Here is a 16,898-nt window from a genome sequence, read left to right on the forward strand (position 1 = left end):
GTAATGTACCCTTACTCAGGAATGCGAAGGAACGCGAGTAAGCACAAGCTAGTTGGCTAATTAGCAAAGTTCCGAGAAAACTTTGCTTTTTGTGGCATATGCCAAAGTAAATATATATATTTTAAACAAGTTGTTTTTCGCTCACGGTTTAGGAGGAAAGCTGTGGTCTAGATGTTTAGGTCTGGCTGATTACGGTTAAGGAACATCGACAGTAAGTATGGAGTTGTGATCGTTTGTACTGGCATTAGCGAGCTAAGCTAAACAAGGTCTTAATGAGGCTAGCTGTTAGCTGGCTGGCTACTACTCCGACCATACATGAATATATGTGTTCATAAATGATAACTCGAATGGCTTCCAAGGCGGAATGAAACCTCGTCATTTAGCTGAGTTATCTAGCTAGCTTGTTATGGAGCCAGAAATTGCTAGGTGCTTTGATTGTAGCTAACCTAGTTTAGCTAGGTAGCTAGCGTTAGCCAACTTGTGTAATTAAAAGGCTGAATCTCAAGAGAGATACATACACAGATATTAAAACACATATTAACCCATACACAAATGTTAAAACAGATGTTAACCCATACACAGATGTTAATCCATACACAGATGTTAATCCATACACAGATGTTTAAACAGATGTTAACCTATACACCTATATTAACCCATACACAGATGTTAAAACAGATGTTAACCCATACACAGATATTAACCCATACACAGATGTTAAAACAGATGTTAACCCATACACAGATATTAACCCATACACAGATGTTAATCCATACACAGATGTTTAAACAGATGTTAACCTATACACCTATATTAACCCATGCACAAATGTTAAAACAGATGTTAACCCATACACAGATGTTAATCCATACACAGATGTTAAAACAGATGTAACCCATACACCTATATTAACCCATACACAGATGTTAAAACAGATGTTAACCTATACACCTATATTAACCCATGCACAAATGTTAAAACAGATGTTAACCCATACACAGATGTTAATCCATACACAGATGTTAAAACAGATGTAACCCATACACCTATATTAACCCATACACAGATGTTAAAACAGATGTTAACCCATACACCTATATTAACCCATACACAGATGTTAAAACAGATGTTAACCCATACACCTATATTAACCCATACACAGATGTTAAAACAGATGTTAACCCATACACCTATATTAACCCATACACAGATGTTTAAACAGATGTTAACCTATACACCTATATTAACCCATACACAGATGTTAAAACAGATGTTAACCCATACACCTATATTAACCCATACACAGATGTTAATCCATACACAGATGTTAAAACAGATGTTAACCCATACACAGATATTAACCCATACACAGATGTTAAAACAGATGTTAACCCATACACAGATATTAACCCATACACAGATGTTAATCCATACACAGATGTTTAAACAGATGTTAACCTATACACCTATATTAACCCATGCACCAATGTTAAAACAGATGTTAACCCATAGACAGATGTTAATCCATACACAGATGTTAAAACAGATGTAACCCATACACCTATATTAACCCATGCACAGATGTTAAAACAGATGTTAACCCATACACCTATATTAACCCATACACAGATGTTAAAACAGATGTTAACCCATACACATATATTAACCCATACACAGATGTTAAAACAGAATTTGACCCATACACCTATATTAACCCATACACAGATATTAAAACCGATGTTAACCCATACACCTATATTAACCCTTATACAAGACAGCCCATTATATATATATATATATATATATATATATATATATATATATATATATATATATATATATATATATATTCATTATATGCTGTTATAGAAGAGGGACATTTTTGTCAGAAAAGAACTGTTCATAAATAACTGAGAAGGTATAGGACCACGGTTCATTTATTAAAGAGCTCATCAATGAATGAACGCAAAAGAAAATAACTGCTTTGTGCTTTGAACCTGAAATCGGAGTGTTGACAGGTGGATTTAGCTATTGTTAGGTGTGTCCTTCAAAACGTGTGATGGAATAATGTGGGCAAGTCAGAACAGACAACAAATCATCATCTACTGTACGTTTGGCATCCACATCCTTGGCCTTTTAGCATGTGGAGTTAGGTGTTGGGGTGCAAATTTTGGTCTATTTGGCCTTGATCTGTAATGCTGGTGTGCTAAAACTCAGGGCACATAGCTCCAGAAACACTGGTACTCCCACCCTTAAGATACTTCGTAAGGTAAATTATTTTATTACATTATGTAACATTAATTAACTTTACTAGTATCATTTCAAAGCAAATCTGCAAAGAAATTAGTTGTTGTGCCAGTCTATTAATTTCAAACTGGCCATAATAAATGAACAAAAATTCCGGTGCTCGCCGAGTCATGGAGTTTTGGAACTTGCCTTTGTTCTCGAAGCTCGTTGCAAAGAATTTGACCAGGTGTTTAGGGTTGTATCCACAGTTCTGAAGTTCTCCCTGCTGCCACGTTCGGAAGCTTTAAATTGTTTCTGGGAGGAAGCTGCCCTTCAGGTCTCAGCCTCGCAGGCCCTTTGAATGCCCTGCAGTGTGTTAGAATAAAACACTACTAGGACTGTCAGGCAGTGTAAGATATCCCAGTGACCATCATAGTGTCCTTGTTTTAGCAGTGCTGCAGATGAAGTCGTACAGTGTTAACAGCACGGGAGTTTGTTTATTGTTTTCTTCCTGATGTTAAAATAGTTTTTGTTTACTCATTTTTGAAAGCTGGACTTCGGTCCATGTCTGGCTGTTGTTTTTATTATTTGATGTGCAGAAATCTTAGACTGGGCATCTGGACAAACAGGACTGGGTGCCCTATGAGGCTTGTTGTGGATGTGGATGTTCATTCACAGTTCTCAAGATGGCATGCTCTGAAATGAATAGATTTGATTGTGTGTGTGTGTGTGTGTGTGTGTGTGTGTGTGTGTGTGTGTGTGAGAGAGAGAGAGAGATTCACTACAGTTTTCTGAATGTTCGATACATTTTTGAATTTGTTGTAGTACAGTTGTATATAAACTGACTTTAGGAGAAAAAGTAAGCTGAATTTAAGTTAAAAACACACAGTCCCAATGTTGGTGACAGTAACTTTTGGTGAACTGTCCCTTTAAGATAGTTCCTTGGGATTAGGCATGAAGACGCCTGACACCCCACACACTTTAGATCTTGAAGAGACATTTTCCTGCTTCTCCTTACCTGATCGTCCTGTTTCCAGAGCTTTGACTGAATTGTCCCCTTGTCCACACCTGACGTTTTGTGTACTGGTGGGTGCAATCATGTGCACTTTAGAAGATGTCACAGTGTGTCCCATTTTGCAGACATACTAATGCACAGTGCACAGAATTGCAGTAGATGTGCCCTTCACTGAATGATACATCACAGATGTGTTGGACCAAGTATAAATCTCACCAATAGCAGAAAATTAGTGACCCAGTTTAATCTTCATATATCCAGGTTCGGTGCTTGGTTCACCACTTGGAGAATATACTCTGCCTTGGAGTCATAACGTTTTGAAACGGCTTGTTGTGAAAACAGCACAAACCTCAGGAATCGTGTTTCTTTGTGGTTGCCCAGAGCTGCTTCCATAAGCATGAGATTTCAAGGACAAAAATCGCAAAGATTTCTCAGACTGGCTGTCCTGTTAACTCAAGTCGTATATACACCACACCTATAGTGTTAATGGGTTCTTGTGCACTTTTGCTAAATCTTAAACTATATCACATAATTGTGCGCTTGAAGAAAATCACAGACTCCAAGTGTGGCAGACGCTGTGAGATCTGGAGAGAAATCACTGCTTCTGATACTAGGCAGAGATTTCCTTTGAACCTATTCATGACTTTGGCTAAACAAAGTTACTCGTGCAAGCTTCTGTATGTGGGGAACATTTATGGAACTCAGGGTTTATCAAGACTCATTTCACTCAGTGAATCAGATCTCTCTCTGAATCCCACAGTGATTGGCTGTGGTCACCCAGGGAGTATCTGAGGGTCTGTGGACATGGCGACGCAGTTCACCATCGACGACGCATTCTCATTGGAGGGGGAGGAGGAAGGGGTGGGGCCAGAAGGAGATCCGGATAGGCGGAAGGCGTGGGAGCGGGATGGAGAGATGACGTTTGGACCTCTCTCTTTCAGCAAGCCACAGCCTCTACCCTCTGCCTCTACTGGATCTACTGAACACAGCAACCTTAAATACCAGGTCACACAGGGCTGCTTCGAGTCATTTTACAACCTCAGAAACGTGTGTGTGTGGGTGGGTGTTTAGAGAGAGAGAGAATGTACTACAAATTCAGAAGCACTTTGCTCGCACACCTTGTGTACTTCACTACAGTGTTGAATATCTCTTCATTTCTTACTATAGTACAATGCAGTTACTCACCTGGAATCTTCTTAGAATATATATTTATATAAAATATTTGTGTTTATTTGTTTCTGCTAAATTATGAATCATTTTGTTATGTTGAATTACAGAACCTGGAAAATGAAGACAGCCTGGGCAGCCCGGTTAACTCCACCTTTAATAACTTTTTCAAAATCAGGTCTGATTTTAGATTGTTGATGACATGCTTTTGGCATCCTTGCTCCAGATGCACTTAATTTAGAGTTTTATGTTTGCGTTGTGCGAAAACAGTACACATAATGTACAAAGAATATACAAGAAATACACAAGATGTGCAATACAGTGCCATGTGCAAAATACAATAGACATTATACAGTATACACGTTACAATACACACAGTACAAAAGACAAGGCATTGATCATTATGTGACAGACACTAGGCAAGGCAGCAAGTTCCGGTGATTCCTGCCTGATGACTGCGAGTTAAAGTGAACAAATGGGTTTGAATGAAGGCCAGTGTCAGTAGAAAGGAAGACGCAGTGGAATAATGTGGGCTCAGAGGGCCACTGTGGTCTTAATGTCTGCCTGCTTCTGTGTTTCAGTGATCCAGCCACGCTGTCCTACTGTAGCTCACAGTGGTCATTCAGCACCCTCAGTTCTGTCACACAGCTGTCTGCGCGCTGCTGCGGGTACACACACACACACACACACACACACAAACACAAACAAACACAAACAAACAAACACAGAGAGAGAGAGAGAGACAGTCAGTCACCCTTACATACCCATACAAATACTCTGTTGCGTACCTCATTACTCAGTCACCCATATAAACACACACATACACTCAACAGTACCATCACCCATTCACTCTGCCTCTAAGCACCTGGGGAATACTGTAATGTAACACACCTGCGTGACTGTTCTGATATCAGTGTCCTGCTCGGCAGGTGGATGTCCCATCCTTTAATAAAGAAAAACAGAAGAGTGGTGCTAGCATCCTTCCTCCTCCTCATCACTGGACTTGGTAGGATTTAAACCGCGCACGCCGTTGGCTAGGCCCTACATACATAAACATTTTAAAATCAGTTTCTCTTTAATAACTTACCAGCATTCATTTATCGGCTTCAATTTTGATCCTGAACACGTGATGCTCACATCATGCATTTTGTAACCTGCCTGGTAGATGTTATCGCATAATGATCTCTCTCTCTCGCTCTCTCGCTCTCTTTCTCTCACCCCAGCTCTGATTTTCACAGGCATCGTAGTTGAGTTAAACCCAAATGCAGGTGAGATTGCTGATTATAGGTCACTTCAAAATAAACTTCAAGTGTCAGGTGCTGAATTGAGACTAACTCACCTTATTCAGTTTGTCTGTAATTACAAAGGCCTTCATACGGCAAGGTAGAGCAGAGAAAATTCTGTTGCCTCAAGGAAATTTGCACATAATGTGTCACTGAACTAAATGTGGCACTGATAGCTACAGAACTGATATGCTGTGCTGCGTTGTGTTGTACGAAACAGGAAATCAGTTGTGTTTATCTCTCAACAGGAGTTTCAAGTGCAATTTTCTTTGTTTCTGGATTTCTCCTCTTTATTCCTGGTGGTATGTTCTAATTTATACTGTGTATAAAGCTTAAAAAGTAGGTTATCAGTTGTATGGTTGACTGAAGGCCATTAACAGGTTTAAAGGTTTTTTTTTAAATAAGTAACTGGCTGCAAATGCAAACATTTCTATTTGCACATGGTTATGGTTACATTTTCTTATTGGAAAAAAAAACACCATCTCCCTGTGATCCATTCCTGCCAGTTTAAGGAGTCAAATGGAAAATGAGTCCTTTTTGTACCTGTTCTGAGCTGAAATTGCTGTGGTGGTCATGTGAGAATTTTGAATGCTCATAAATTGTTTTATTTCCTTCACCACCCCCTCACCCTCTTTCACAGTTTACCACGTGATCTATATAAGTTGTGCCATCAGGGGACGAAGAGGTTTCAAGTTCTTTTACTTGCCCTACTTTGAGAAGTATTGAATATGACATCATATACAGTCATGGAGGCTGGATGCTGGCTTGCCTTTTTAAATACAGAAATGATATGAAGTATGGAAAGATGTTTGTGCAATCTTAATTTAGAGTGAATCTGTAAACCATCCAAAAAATTCTGTGAATTGAAGTTCTGTTGAAGGTCATCAGTAATTCCTCCAAACGTCCTGGAATTTCAGCATGCAAACCTCACTTGTAGCCTTGCTTTGCACATAATGTCTCATAAATCATGACAGGCATGACCTGAGGAGCTAACACTCAAGTCATTATAGACTTTGACTTGTACATTTTTAAGCCCACCTCCCAAATTAGTTTACCTAAATTATGCCATTGACTTTGGGTTATTGATACTAAATTAAATGGATGGCGTTGACTGTAGTTGTGCTATGGGGTAGTTTGGCAAAGGGGGGTCCCACAGAAAAACACTGTGTCATGGACCAAATGGTCTCAGTTTAGATTTACATATTTATATATGTTAATGAGGATAAAACAGACTGTAATAATATGTATGGTGACAAACTGAGAGCCAGCCTCATACTTCCTAATACATCATCATGGATTTTCCTCCCCATTTTTCTTTAATTAACTAATACCACTACTAACACTTTGAACCACTGTAAAACTCCAGCAGGTCGGGGTTGAAGAGATGTATTTTATTTGTATGTAATTTTTTTAAATCACTGTGCCACTACAATAAACTTGTTTTTCTACTTTGCTTTTAAATGCGAGTGCTGTTCCTGGAATGGTCCTGTTGAGACGTCATCCAACATAAGAATGTCTTCATACTGTCAGCAAAGTATGTTGTTTTTTGCACGCATTCCCAGTTTATTACCGTCTTGTAATCTGAAGCCACGAGTTGGAGCAAAATTGCGGAAACGTCAGGCAGGCCTTGTAAAAGGTGCAGGGCCATGGTTGTAGAACAAATGAGCTTTTTTGTTGTTGCATGTTTTGTGCTGTGAAGTATTTAAACACGCATCCAAACCCTTTCAAAAATCCGCTCGAATCCTATAGATGTGTGTGTTCGCTCTTATTCAGTTACGTCAGGTACAGGATACTGTGTCTCAAAATGGCCACATATTCCTTGGAATTACTATAATACAGAACTCTGGAATTAAACATCTCAGAAGAGACACGTTTCCAGTCCAGAAGGGTCATGTCAATTAGTTTATTCATCTATAAAACAGTCAATAGTTGTACATTTGTGTCAAAAACATGAGTGTTGGCTAAATAACACCACGAGGATTTAGGTATATAAACTATCAGTTCCGTGTCAGCCCAGCCAGACACACTTATTCCATCTGGTGTAGCAAACCTGATACAGGCTGCATCAGAGCCGTGCTTTACGAGCGCGCGTTAAAACTAGGTGAACAGAGCCGCCTTGCTGGTTTTGTATGTGAACCCACGCCTACTCCCTTAATGCACAAAACGAACAAAGCTGCCCTATCTGCACCTCTGTCTGATCTAGTGTTTCAGGCTCCGCATATCCACACACTAGTAGCAGAGCCAGTTCGCTGTAAACACACCTGAGCCAGTGCTAGAATGCTGACTACCTGAGACGCCAGTGTGGACGCTGGGTGGTATTCCCCCAAGACCGGGGCTGGACCGTCTACATTAACCTGTGCGGTGCTGCGGGTCTGTATTTTTGGACATTAGTTAAATGTTTCATATGCCGCTACTCCATGACTCCGGGTTGTCTGTACTAACTAAAGCAAACAGAAGTTAAAGTCTGTGTTGGTCTACAAAAAACAAAACAAACCAATCATTTAAAATACAGTATTGATGAATAAGTTCCCCAGAGGCCCATGTCAGATTTCCATTCATTTTTAAAATGTGACTCCTCCTTTTCCTTAAAATGTATAATTTATATATCAAATAAATGAGAGTTTTTATGATATTGTAATTCTAACAGCTTAAAAGCCACTGGTCGCTTGATCTGAATATGAATAACTCCTGTCTCAGGAACACAATGCCAACAGCAAACCACGTGAACAGATCTGTGCAACTGCAGCTTCAAGTCTTTCTCATGGTTTCTTCGTTGATTTCTCGGTCCTGTATTTGTATTTAATTGGAGTTACACCTGGTTTTAAAGTGACCTGGTATGTCCAGGTAGGCAAGGATAGTTAGCGTGCAGCTAACGCAGCCTGAGCTCGCTTATGTGGAAACGGAAACATGCCAACGCACTGACCATCACAAGCAGTTATCCAACTGGCCCAGTAAATAATACCAAACTGGTGTAAAAAGTACCAAATCAACCGTGTGTCCAAAGTTTGACTAAGACAAAAAGTAAAAAAACAAGCCTTTCCTGTATCATTTTTATAACAGCCCAACATGAGGAGAAATTACTCCAATCATATATTAATGCAATCATATATCAGGAGTCGACTGACTCATTTATTGGGCTTGGATCTTTGAGAATTTGAGAGTTGATGGTCCATGTTTGAAAGTGACTCGCATCCATCATTAAGCCAAAACTGGATGAGTGTCCAAAATCTATTGTGTAACTGGTTTATATTAGTGTATTCTTCACAAGACCTCAGCATGAGACTAGAGCAGCTTTGATTACACTTGCCATTGACATCTTGATCAACATCAAATTAACCTCGAATTGTGTTAATGGGACTGTAACCCTGTTACCAAAGCGAGAAGGTTGCATTTTGTTTTCTTTTTAAAAGGGCAGGCTTGAAGTGGGGGGTATACAAGCAGTTGTCACGTAGGACTGCTCTGCTACAGCACCTAAAACTGTGATTAAGTGTTACGAGAGCGCTCCCACCAAAACATGTAACAACTTGTGTTAAATGATCAGAGGGAATAAAGGTCCACTGGCCCACACCAGTGGAAATAGGCAGTCTGGACTGACCACACTGTACATGTGGTAATGCTAAACTGAAGTACAATGCAAAATCACTCTTTGAGGTAATTATACGAATTTTAAGAATTCATGTAATAATCCAGTAAAATGAGGTATCTTTGTTTTTAGCTTAATTACTCCTGATTACTTGTGCATCTCCGGTTAGAAAATTCTTTTTTTCCTCCTTGTTGTTTTTTTTCTTCTTCTTCTTCATTAGTGTTGAACAAGTCTCCCACATTCATCTAGTTAAAGTTTGGCTGCATATGGGCACTGGGACCAGGGCCAATATGTTCTGTCTGTATACTGCACACACAAAAAAATAAATAAACAAAAACAAACACCTCCAAGCTGGTGTGTGTGTGTGTGTGTGTGTGTGTGTTGGGGTAGCAGGTGTGGACAGACGGCCGGTTAGCAGCGGTTGCTCCTACTGCCTCTCTTCCATGGCGGACGACAGGTCCATGGCTTTTGTTATCACACTTGCGCGGGCTGTGGAGCTAGCGGAGAGATCAAAGGGGAAAGAGCTGAGGAATGGCTGCCAGGGAGGCATGTCGTAGGTCACGAGGGGCGACTCCTCCTGGCAGCTGGTCACCCAAAAGTTCGTCTTTCCAGAGGAGACGAAAGTCCTGTCGGATGGGCTGGGGGCTATCCTCAGCACAGACGAACATGTCCTTCTAGATGTGTGGATGGACAAATCCTGTGGATGAAGCTGTACAAACTCAAATTGTAAGGATACAGATTTTTAAATAAAGTTAAAGGTAAATCAGTGGCTTAAAAATGGATCAGTGTGACCAGGGTACTTTAGTATTTAGCGTTCATCAAACACACCTCTCTGTCATCCTCATCACTGCATGTGCTCTCGTTGCCAATCTCTAAATCAACACAGCAAGATAAACAAAAAATTGACAACAACAACAACAAAAACACATTCATGGTAAAATTGAATGTCCTGCCAAGACACAGAATATCTACTGATGTAAAGCAGCAGCTCTCAGTCTCTGACCTGAGGAACTCCACTGTTAGGTTCTGGATTTTCTAAAGTACAACCCCGATTCAATCCATCACCCAACAACAAAACTCTTGATATAGTATCAAGTGTTGCAGCATAAAAAATGGAATGGAGCATACCACCACAGGATGAATCAGGGGAGATCTGGAGAGGGACAGGCAGCTGAGTAGAGCTGACCCTGGACTCCTCGTTTTCAGTGGTGATCTCCACGACAGCACACACATCCGGCGGGTCGTTCCCCAACACCCTGTGTGACGGGCTGGGACTACGCAGCTCCTTGGACACATCATGCTCTGCTGTGGAGAAGAAAAATATCCCATCATACAGGTTCAGCCCGAGCCCACACAAGTCTCTGTAGCACAAAGTCACAATGGTAATACAGATGGCTCTACTTATTGGCCAAAACAACCCCCATTGCCCAAACAAATAAACAAACACAAACAGTCTCTAATATAGGTATGAGCAGGACTTGATCCAGGAACCTCACCTGTCAATAAAACAGTGCTATCCGGAAGTGTGTCTTCCTTCGAGTGTGCTGGAACAGAATCCTTCACTGGTGGCTCTGTGTTTTTACCTTTTCGTCTCTGACAGATGTATTAAAAATAAAAATAAATAAATAAACAAATTTCTCTACTCTGTATTTGTAAGATATATGTTTGGAGCTTATTCATGTTCTTACTTTGGTTTTTGGCTCCCGCTCCATCTTTTTTTTCCCTGAGGGGAAAAAATTCCTCATCTTTAAATCTTCATTGTATATATTACATATATGTACACATGTAGTCATAAAAACACACATGGAACAATAGACAGACATACATACATTATATGTCTATTTTTTTGTGTTTACATTCATGTTCTCTCTCTCTCTCTCTCTCTCTCTCTCTCTCTCTCTCACAATTAACAAATCCCCTCACTGTTAAAAACTGCACTGAACAGAAACAATTTTATATCGGATTGACACTTAGAAAGAATGCAATTGAAGATGAATAAAATTCACATAATTACTTGCTTTACAAATATATTTTTATTGTTCCATCATGATAATTCTACAATGGTGCTGTTAAAACAACAGTAGCAACTTGATTTCACCTGATTATTTTCCATTATACTTTGTTTCATATGATGTGGACCATCAATACTCAGAAAGCAACTTACAAAACATGATCACACATCAGCATCAGTCAGAAAAATCCTAATTTAACATTCCTCCTCACAAATTCTTCAGCCCTCCCACTTACTGAATGTAGATTTGGGGGAGACTGTTGGGCTTAATCCCATGCCTTTTCTCCCTTCTATTCCATCTCACAAACACCAGCGGCCCGAGAGACTTCACGCTCGTCACCAATGTTTGGCAGTGAGGTGTTGCCTTACCTTTCTTGGCAGCTTTTTCTGAAGGGGAAAGCATGCGGTACATTCGGAAGGCATTGCATCCTCTCTTCATGCTTTTATCTTTTACTTCCTCTATGTCCGGCAAGGAGTTCATAGCACAGCGGAAGTTTGCCTTCCATGTCTTCGGATCGGGCTTGTCTACTCCGGGATGGTACTTTCCTGCAGGGAAAAGGTGCCTCGGTTGGGGAATAGGTCCAGTACAAGTTTAACACTTAAGGATCATAAATCCTGTACATCCCAGCAGGCTACCTGTATGAATGGCCCAGTTCATGAAGAGAGGTGCGTCTTTATCCAGGTCCCAGCCATGTCTGGCTGCATGCATCCACGGGATTTGGAATATCTTGTCCTTCTGTTAATGAACGTTTGAGTTAAGACAGTACTTTGTAGTAACACAGAACTAGAATTGCTTGAAGTGCCGATTATACACAAATGCTAACAAACAAAAGAAACAGACCCCCTTTAGCTCCAAATACACCTTAATTTGAAACAAATTCACCGAGCAACAAAATCTGAACTTTTTTTGCTTCCCAAACTAAAACGAATGGAGCCTTCAGTACTTCTTACGCTGAAATGAAATTAGAATTTTTTTTATCATAGGTTTTAAGTGATTTATGAATTATATATTTATTCATAAATAAGGCTGTTATTACACTTAAATATATGTACAGAGGTGCTCCTAAAATGTACAGGTATATGATTTTTGCCTGGAACATCCCTGTTCAGTGTCTAGCAGTAGTCTGCCAACACAGAGGGAATCCACTTTCCTTAGTACTACTTTTCCATAAGACACACAACAACATGAGTATACTGGAACAGAACAACTATGGGTGACAAAGTCTGAAAACACATTTGGATTCAGCATGTGAAAACACATAAGAAACGCTTTTGCAGGCAGCAAAACACCTATGCAAGAGTACGTGTACATTTAGAGAGCACAGCCTGTCAGTGGGCTTGCACAATCTGGGTTAACCATCCTCCAACTGATCAGTTTATGACCAGGGAGATGGTGTGATCACACCAAACAGAACCACACCACAGTGTTCACAGCACTGACCTTATATACATTCAACACTTGCACACTGCCACTCTGGACTTCTGGCTATAACATTTTTTTCAGAATAATCTCAGCAAGGGTAACCCATGGGTCTCTCTCTTGAAAAGATATAGCTATCTTATTAAAACACAGTCCCTAAGATTCACACAGAAAGCTGGAGAATGGTACTGGAACAGCTCTTACACACCCACCCACACAATCACTCACTCTCACACCCACCCACACTCTACCCACCTCATCAACCCAGTGAAGCCCTTTGATTTTGCCGCTGTTTATCTGCTCCTCCAGCCATGGTCTCATGCGTTGTCTGTCCACCGGCATCTTCTACCTCCGTTCAAACCGGTTAAGATTCAATCCGGCAACGTTATTTCGCAATCCTTCATCCCTTTAGTCAGCCATCCTAGCTAATGTGTTTGGGAAGTAGCCACATATCTAGCTAGCTAATGGTAAGTAAACAAAAATAGCTGTCGTGGTGTAGCTTTACACAATTCAAGAGAAACCTCGGAATAAATCTTGGCTCTTTAATGCCGTTATTCTAACATATATCTGAAGCGCACCTAGCTAGCTAGCTTAGCATAACTCCGCGAAAGATGCTAGCTTAGCTAACTTACTTGTTTACTTCTGTGTAAACAGGGCAGTCAGGTTAGCAAAAATATGTGAACATCTAGTGTTGCAGCTAGCTAGCTAGTTTAATACGATTTACGTGGATGTTGCGTGCACGTCTGGCCACATTTATGTCCACATTTCATAAGAGTTGTTTTAACATTACCTAGACGAGTCCAAGTGCTTCCGTCGGTCCGAGGCCAGCACTAGCTAGCAAGGACAAGCTGCTGTCATACTCCTTAGCCTGCCATTTAAAGAAATAACGCGTTAAACTACGACAAGACTGAAAACTAGCCTTTAAACCACACATTAAACTGGGCTAAACTATAAACGCGCAGATATGAGGTATTCATTAAATAAGTAACTCACTCCAGGGTTTCATTGGTCTCTTGGGTGTTCACGGAGATCAACCGTCGCACATTATTTTAAATGGGTGTGTTCATACATCCACATTAGTTTCCACTGGGTGTGTTCATATAGCAGTTGCTTTTAAAATTAATTTAATGTATTATTGTTAAAAAATCATTTAATTTAATACTGGGAATTGCTATTCACTTACATTAATTATTTTATATTCACTAAAGGATAACAGTTTTATAGGTTGTAGTCCTCCACTGAAGAACCCACTCAATTTTCAGCAACAAACAACATTTAAGAAAAAGGCAATACATTGAATATTTAAGTAAATGATTCAAATTCATTTTTTGAATTTCAGTTAAATCATTCCTCACTTAAATAGGCAATTAGATTTGGAGTCTGCAAACCTCACCTATGAGCTTTTTGTATTTGTTTTAAATTCTTTGGAGACGAGAGGCTCATAAAGACCTGTCAGACCTAGACAGTCTCTTATCTAAGGTTTATGTTGCATCACTTGACAATTATAAATGTAATATTACCATAAAGTTTATAATAGCTTCATGGGATCATCCATATCGTTACATTTTATATTACTGTGGGATTTTTCTATCATTGTAAACTGATATCTTTTGTCTGAAATGTTAAAACTACATGGTATCATTACATCGCAACTATTAGATGAGGCTGTGTTTTTTGATGTGAACCACCTGAGAATATGTTGTAAATGTTCAAATGTGCATTAAAACTACACTTTTCCCTTGAATAGACCATAAGAATAAAGTAAAAGATAAAAGGGAAATGATTGGAAGATGGTGCTTTTCCAGGAGTTAAGCATGAGGATAAAAGAAGGTTTTCAGTTTTAAGGTTTTCAGTGGTTCTTGAGGCAAATATCCTGTTTCTCTGCAAATTTTGTGTACTTCACTTCAATTTCGATTAGTTATACATCAGTTTGGCCTGATGACACGTTTATCCAAAGGTGCGGGAGAAACCGTAAATGACGGGCGCTTGATAGCGATGATTCTGAAGGGATTATCAGAGACATTTAAGGCACAAGCCATTATGTTACGCAAAGTGACAGAACCATGAACTTTGCTGAACTTAAACTAAAACTGAGATGCTATGAAGACACAGAAATACACCGCATGCACGACGGACGATAACGTAATGGAAATACAGACATAAGAAAAGGCAAACGCACCGGTATACAATCAGGTAAACGTCGCATGTTACAGCTGTGGCAAAAAAGGATCCAAGGCCAGGGCATGTCTGAGCAAGTGCCCCGGACAGACCAGTGGTGTGGGCAATGCAAAAGCAGGATGCGTGAAGAGGCAGCATGTCGGAGAACGTGGCAGAAACGACGTGACACAGATAGTTGAAAATTAAATGGGTCACACGTGTGTTTTCAGATGGCGTGAAGACATGAGGCCAGCGAAGGTAAAACTAAATGGTCTAATGGTCGATACGGGAGTGACATCCCACATCATAACCGAGATTAGAAAATCTAAGACGTCTGACTTCAAGTTCCAACCGGAGATGCACACCGTGGGACTGACTGATGGACTGAGAACCAGGGGAGTTGCACAATGGAGAGGAGAAGTGGAGGTGAAGCTGATCGATAGTAAAGGAAGACTGTACCTCCCCTCGTATATGCAAGGCAACTTTTTGGAGCCAGAATAACCTTCCAGCAGGGCAGAGATGAGATACAAATCAAGGATGGTAACAAGTTCAACATCAAATACTACAACAGACTATACTTCTTGAACAATGTAATTGATGAGCATGACAGTTGTGACAGTTGTAGAGATGTACAAACATGGCATGCAATTCTGAGGATATGGCCATTGCAATTATGAGGATATACTAAAGCTGGAGAATGCGGTCGGTGATGTTGACACGTTTAACCTTCATTGTGAAATATGCATACAGTGACAGTTCAACCAGAGCCCAGATAAAAGAGCCAGTCAGATATTAGGACTAGAGCACACAGATTTAGTGGGCTTAATTGACATAGTTATGCAGTGACATTCACTGACGATTTTTCCCGTGCAATATTTGCATATTTTCTGTGAAACAAGGGTGACACAGCAATAGTTTTAGAAATGTTTATTGCCGATACAGCTCCCTGTGGAAAGATCCACTGCCTGAGGTCAGGCATTGGGACCAAGTTTACATGTAAAGATCTTGAGTCACTACTTATTAAGAATAGGGTTAGACAGGAGACATCGGTGCCATACTCGTCACACCAGAATGGGAGAACCCTATTCCACATGGCTAGATACATGCTTACTGAGAGTAACTTACCCAAAGGATTGTGGGTTGGCAGCAGTGATCAGGAATAGATGTTACTGTAACCACAATAAGAAATCACCATATATTCTGGTCAGAGTGCTATGCATACGGACAAGACAAAAGAAAACTAGACTTAAGATGTGAGAAAGGAATCTATGTTGGCTATGACAAATACAGTCCAACCTCTGGTTTACTACGCAGATACTGGCAAGATTCTTAAGAACAGACTAATGAAATGCATCAGGAAGAGCAGGGCTAGAACAGAAGACAAAGCAAACATGTAGTGGTTGATGACTCTGATGACTGCATCATTAGAGGGAGTGGTAAAACTCTGCAGACTGAATGAACAGACGGCAGCCATTAGGCTACAGATGGGAACCAGCACAAACTCAAGGTAGCCAAGGTTGGATGGGAAGTCAGGATAGGACTATCCTATAAGACTATGTTATCCTAGCAGAGAGCGTAGGAAGCTAGGGTATTTAAATGATCATATATCTGACCTAGGCAGCGAAGATAGACCCTGTAAGAAGACAGAGGTGCAAGCACATTGATATCAAGTATCACTTTATCTGCGCTATATTGAGTGATAAGAAAATTTCTTTGACATTTTGTTCCAAAGAAGAAATGCTCGCTGATATGACAAAACCTTTAACAAAAATGAAATCGCTAAAGTTCCGAGAATTTGTATTTGGTATATAAACCCTCGAGAGAATATGTTCATAATGTGAGAGCAAGTGGGGATGTTAACATGAATGTACATAGCATGCTCACAGTTAAGTGATTTACCAGGACCAGTACCTGTACTGGTGTTCGGTACTGGTCTGAACCCCCTCAGTGAAATCATCACCAAGAGAGGCACCAAGAGGCCACCTCCTCTACATGGATGACAACAAGCTGTATACCAGAAGTGATGGAGACGACGA

At 40.2% G+C, this 16,898-nt stretch overlaps 2 protein-coding genes across 7 annotated transcripts; one reads left to right on the forward strand and one right to left on the reverse strand.

The window, feature by feature from the left end:
• On the forward strand, positions 1-7,152 carry tmem134 (transmembrane protein 134). Of its 2 annotated transcripts, XM_027014874.3 has the most exons (8): positions 2-211; positions 4,002-4,246; positions 4,519-4,586; positions 4,990-5,076; positions 5,338-5,414; positions 5,632-5,676; positions 5,940-5,993; positions 6,332-7,152. In XM_027014874.3, the coding sequence occupies exons 2-8, from the start codon at positions 4,046-4,048 to the stop codon at positions 6,415-6,417; spliced, it is 618 nt and encodes a 205-aa protein (XP_026870675.1). In that variant the 5' UTR covers positions 2-211; positions 4,002-4,045; the 3' UTR covers positions 6,418-7,152. The 2 variants fall into 2 exon arrangements, with proteins under 2 accessions (XP_081580841.1, XP_026870675.1); XM_081724715.1 differs by lacking the exon at positions 5,940-5,993 and having other exon boundaries at positions 1-211.
• A 428-nt stretch (positions 7,153-7,580) lies between these two features.
• irf2a (interferon regulatory factor 2a) lies at positions 7,581-13,798 on the reverse strand. Of its 5 annotated transcripts, none has more exons than XM_027014870.3 (10): positions 13,699-13,797; positions 13,496-13,573; positions 12,961-13,050; positions 11,922-12,021; positions 11,655-11,831; positions 10,963-10,997; positions 10,771-10,867; positions 10,403-10,579; positions 10,103-10,146; positions 7,581-9,983 (listed from the first exon to the last, which is right to left on the reverse strand). In XM_027014870.3, the coding sequence occupies exons 3-10, from the start codon at positions 13,045-13,047 to the stop codon at positions 9,702-9,704; spliced, it is 999 nt and encodes a 332-aa protein (XP_026870671.2). In that variant the 5' UTR covers positions 13,048-13,050; positions 13,496-13,573; positions 13,699-13,797; the 3' UTR covers positions 7,581-9,701. The 5 variants fall into 5 exon arrangements, with proteins under 5 accessions (XP_026870671.2, XP_026870673.2, XP_026870672.2 ...); XM_027014872.3 differs by having other exon boundaries at positions 12,961-13,054; XM_027014871.3 differs by having other exon boundaries at positions 12,961-13,166.
• Between the last annotated feature and the right edge of the window lie 3,100 nt (positions 13,799-16,898).

This window comes from Electrophorus electricus, chromosome 12 (genome assembly GCF_041902795.1).
Source record: "Electrophorus electricus isolate QZ-2024a chromosome 12, ASM4190279v1, whole genome shotgun sequence".
In the NCBI taxonomy this organism is placed as follows: Eukaryota; Metazoa; Chordata; class Actinopteri; order Gymnotiformes; family Gymnotidae; genus Electrophorus; species Electrophorus electricus.

Coding starts and splice junctions, on each gene's coding strand:
- tmem134 (XM_027014874.3), top strand. CDS start 4,046: ATGGCGACGCAGTTCACCATCGACGACGCATTCTCATTGGAGGGGGAG. Junction 4,587..4,989: donor AATAACTTTTTCAAAATCAG/GTCTGATTTTAG, acceptor TCTGTGTTTCAG/TGATCCAGCCACGCTGTCCT. Junction 5,077..5,337: donor CTGTCTGCGCGCTGCTGCGG/GTACACACACAC, acceptor CCTGCTCGGCAG/GTGGATGTCCCATCCTTTAA.
- irf2a (XM_027014870.3), bottom strand. CDS start 13,047: ATGCCGGTGGACAGACAACGCATGAGACCATGGCTGGAGGAGCAGATA. Junction 12,022..12,960: donor GGCTTCACTGGGTTGATGAG/GTGGGTAGAGTG, acceptor GTTCATTAACAG/AAGGACAAGATATTCCAAAT. Junction 10,580..10,770: donor TAGCACTGTTTTATTGACAG/GTGAGGTTCCTG, acceptor TCTTCTCCACAG/CAGAGCATGATGTGTCCAAG.